At 56.6% G+C, this 3356-nt stretch overlaps 1 protein-coding gene across 1 annotated transcript in view; it reads right to left on the bottom strand.

Moving 5' to 3' along the window:
- ASAP3 (ArfGAP with SH3 domain, ankyrin repeat and PH domain 3) overlaps positions 1 to 3356 on the bottom strand; it is a 45240-nt gene continuing 41884 nt past the window's right edge. Inside the window, 8 exon segments of the mRNA XM_029945877.1 lie at positions 1 to 60; positions 62 to 98; positions 626 to 854; positions 1713 to 1908; positions 2043 to 2150; positions 2245 to 2312; positions 2925 to 3040; positions 3189 to 3274. Coding sequence (XP_029801737.1) covers positions 1 to 60; positions 62 to 98; positions 626 to 854; positions 1713 to 1908; positions 2043 to 2150; positions 2245 to 2312; positions 2925 to 3040; positions 3189 to 3274 — 900 coding nt within the window.

Raw genomic sequence — 3356 nt, 5'->3', positions numbered from 1 at the left:
TCATACCGGCGTGTTCCTTCTGCGCAGAGGCTGCCTGGCTGAGGGACGGTCTTCCGGGCTCCAGCCCACTCCGCCGGTAGGAGCGGGTGCTCTCGGAGCTGGAAGACAGGGAAAGGCCAAGGTGACCTCGTGCTGAGAGCCGCTTAGTGTGGGCAAAAGGTATAGGCTGGGGCCTAAGCAGGTGGGCAGAGAGTCCCCGAAAGCTCCCAGGCCTAGAACTGACCTCCCAAGGGCTCTGGAGATTTCCCTGTATCTACCCCCCAAACTGCAAACTGAAAGGGCTTGTTTATAGGGAAGGGAGGCTTGGATCCTGGGCTGGAGGTGAGGACACAGCAGAGATGGCACCAAGAGTCTCTAGAAGAAGCCCCACAGGTGGGACTGAGCCGTTTCCACTCGGCCTCCAGCAGTCTGGGTCCCAGGCTGTTCCCAGCTCTCCGGGCCAGACTCGGGAGCAAGTGTGTGAGGGGCAGGGGGCCCACACATCCTCCGCACTCAAGGGCTAGCATTCTGTGTGAGCCACGGGCCTCAGAGCAGGGACGTACCCCAGGCCTCAGGCTCCACTGACACGCGGGGAAATACATGATGCACAGAGGGGCCAGGGAGACTTGCCCAGCTGGGGTCTCACCTGAACTTGACCGGGGGATACATCTCTGTGGAGGTGGTTCCAGATGGCAGGCTGGGTCGGGAGGGGCCAGGGGGCTCCCAGAGGCCCTCCTCAGAGCTCGGTGGGGGAGTCTGGCTGGGACCTCCAGCTTCGCCTGGGCTTGTGAGGCTGGAAGGGGTGGAGGCTGGACTGCCCAGGCTCTCAGGGGCTCCAGAGGGCTCTGAGCTCAGGCTGGGGACTTCAGAATGATCTAGAATCAGAAGTGATAAAGCCTGTCTTTATCACTTATCCTGTCCTCAATTTCAAAGCAGTCCTTGGCCTCTAGGGTCTATGGCTGGTCCCCACTCCCCAACGCCACCCACCTCTCCGGTGGTCCCCTTCAGCCCCTCCCGCCCCAGGCCCGGTCTCATCTGCTATGATGGCCAGACGACACTGATGCACTTTCTGCTTCTGCTCCCTCTGCACCTCAGTCTGGACTCTTCTGCTCACCTCCCCCCCCAGGCTCAACTCGGACACCACCCAGACAGGACGCCTTCCTCAACCACTCCCCAGTCCCAACGGGACACCCTCCCTCCCTCCCTTGAGCTCCCAGAACAAGGCTGTTCATTCCACAAACAGTTCTTGAGAACAGCCAGGTGCTGGACTACATGCAGGAGAAATACTCATCCACAGAACACTCAAATTCCTGTCCTCTTGAGATGTACATTCTTTGTGCGTGGATGCTGGGGGCGGGGATTTACAGTCTACACCATGGTGTCTATTATTGTAATGAACTGCATGCCAACTTTTATCTCCCCCACCAGCCTGTGTCTCGGTAGCCCCTCAAATACTGGAGACACAGAGGATGGTCAATAAATGCTTCTCTCTCTTTTTATTTAAGGAAAGCATTGAGGAATTTGGAATAAAACAGACCTGGGTTTGAATCCCACATTGGGGAGTTAGTAGCTGTGGGATCTCGGGGATGTTACTTCACGTCTCTGTTCTTTCGCCTGGCAAGAGACTGTGATGGTGATATGGACTCACACGTGCTCCCTTAGCTCAGGGAGCTGGTGAACAGTAGACCCTCAGCAAGTGGTAGATGAGCATTTTTCTGGGCAGCCAATCATACCTCCACTGGCATGTCCTGCACGCCCTTGGACCATGGTCCGAGAAGGGTTTTTGACCGGCAAGGGTGGGGGAGAGGGCTCGCTCTGGCTTTGGGGGGTCGATGGTTCCAGGCTGCCGATGGTCTCATACGTCTTGTTGCTGAGGTCGACCCTCCCGCTGGCCCAGCGGGTCTGGGCTGGGGGCTTCAGACAGTAGCGCTGCAGGGGTGAAAGTACGGGTGAGGGATGGTGAGGTCCCTTCAGGTCAGCCCCGCCCCTCCCCACACCAGGTCCCATCTGGCTCCCTCCCTCTGCTCTCTAACAAAGGCCTGCGAGATGGGGTGGGGACCCACCTTCTCTTCTTCCTCCTCCTCACTGTCAGAGCCAGGCTCTGTGGAGACTCCCCAGGAGTAGTCCACGTGCAGAGGGAAGGCGAGGGTCCCAGCCTGGGCCTGCTCCAGCTGTCAAAAACAGAGCCTTGGCAGTTCAGAGGGTCAGGGGCCCAGCAGAGGAAGAGAAAGGGTCAGGGGCTTCCCCTCCTTTCCTAGACCTCACCAGCTCCTCACACTCCTTGTGCTGCTTCTTCCTGGCTATGTCCAGAGCTGTCTCTCCTGCCTTGTTCACTGTGAGGGGTAAAGTGAGGGGTCATGGTCAGGGTCAAAAGACATTAGAGCTTAGAGGTTATGATGGGCCTCTGGAATCAGACTGTGTTGGAATCTTGGCTCTGCTACATCCTGGCTGTGTGGTCTTGGGCAAGTCGCTTAGCCTCTCTGGGCCTTGACTGTCTCATCTACAAAATGAGTATAGTACTTATAACTTTCTGATGAGGTTGTTGGGAGGATTAAATGAGTTAACACGTACAGAGCACTTGGCACCTTCCCAGGCACATGTTAAACAGTAAATAGTGGCTACTGTAATCACTGTTATTTGAATTCAGCTAATATTTATTTGCTTAAGTACTTTCAGAAACAGTCTTTTATTTTCTCTTTTTAGCAGCTCTACTTGGTCCGTGGTATGATACCCATTTTACACATGGGGAAGCTGAGGTTCAAGAAATGAATGGACAGATCCCAAGGTCACAGAGGTGGTCAGAGGCAAGCCAGGATTAGGACCCAAGTCTGTCTGCAGAGGCCATGCTGGTTACTAGTGCTCTCCATCTGGGAAGAAGGCAGGAAGGGCCACACGCGGGGGAGCAGGGAACCGGAAGTTTGGTGGAGGAGGTGCTGGAGTCCCACCTGTGCCCACGGAAGCTCTCCCTTTCAGCAGCAGCTTGAGGCAGTCGGGCTGGTTGTGGAGAGCTGCACAGTGCACAGCACTGTTCCCGTCGGTGGCCTTGGCATCCAGCTGACCTCTGGGGGAGGGGACAGGGAGGAGAGAAGGGGAACATGTGAAGGGGTCAAAGTCAGGGGGGGAAGAAGGGAAAGGGGAAGGGGAGCAGAGGAGAGGAAGGAACAAGGGGGAGGATGAGGAGGTGGGCCGAAGGGCAGGGAGGTGCTCACCCATTTTGGATGATGAAATCCACCAGGGGCAGGGAGGCCTGGTTGGCGACTCTGATGGCCAAGTGCAGGGCGAGCTCTCCAGGTGCCTGGGTACACAGCCACACCTCTGAGTTTCCCCCAGTTCACCTGCCCCCAATCCAGTGTTACCCTCCTGAACTCTTTTTTTTT

The sequence above is a fragment of the Suricata suricatta genome, chromosome 8, assembly GCF_006229205.1.
Source record: "Suricata suricatta isolate VVHF042 chromosome 8, meerkat_22Aug2017_6uvM2_HiC, whole genome shotgun sequence".
Taxonomy (NCBI): Eukaryota; Metazoa; Chordata; class Mammalia; order Carnivora; family Herpestidae; genus Suricata; species Suricata suricatta.
This window is presented reverse-complemented; position numbering and strand designations above follow the sequence as displayed.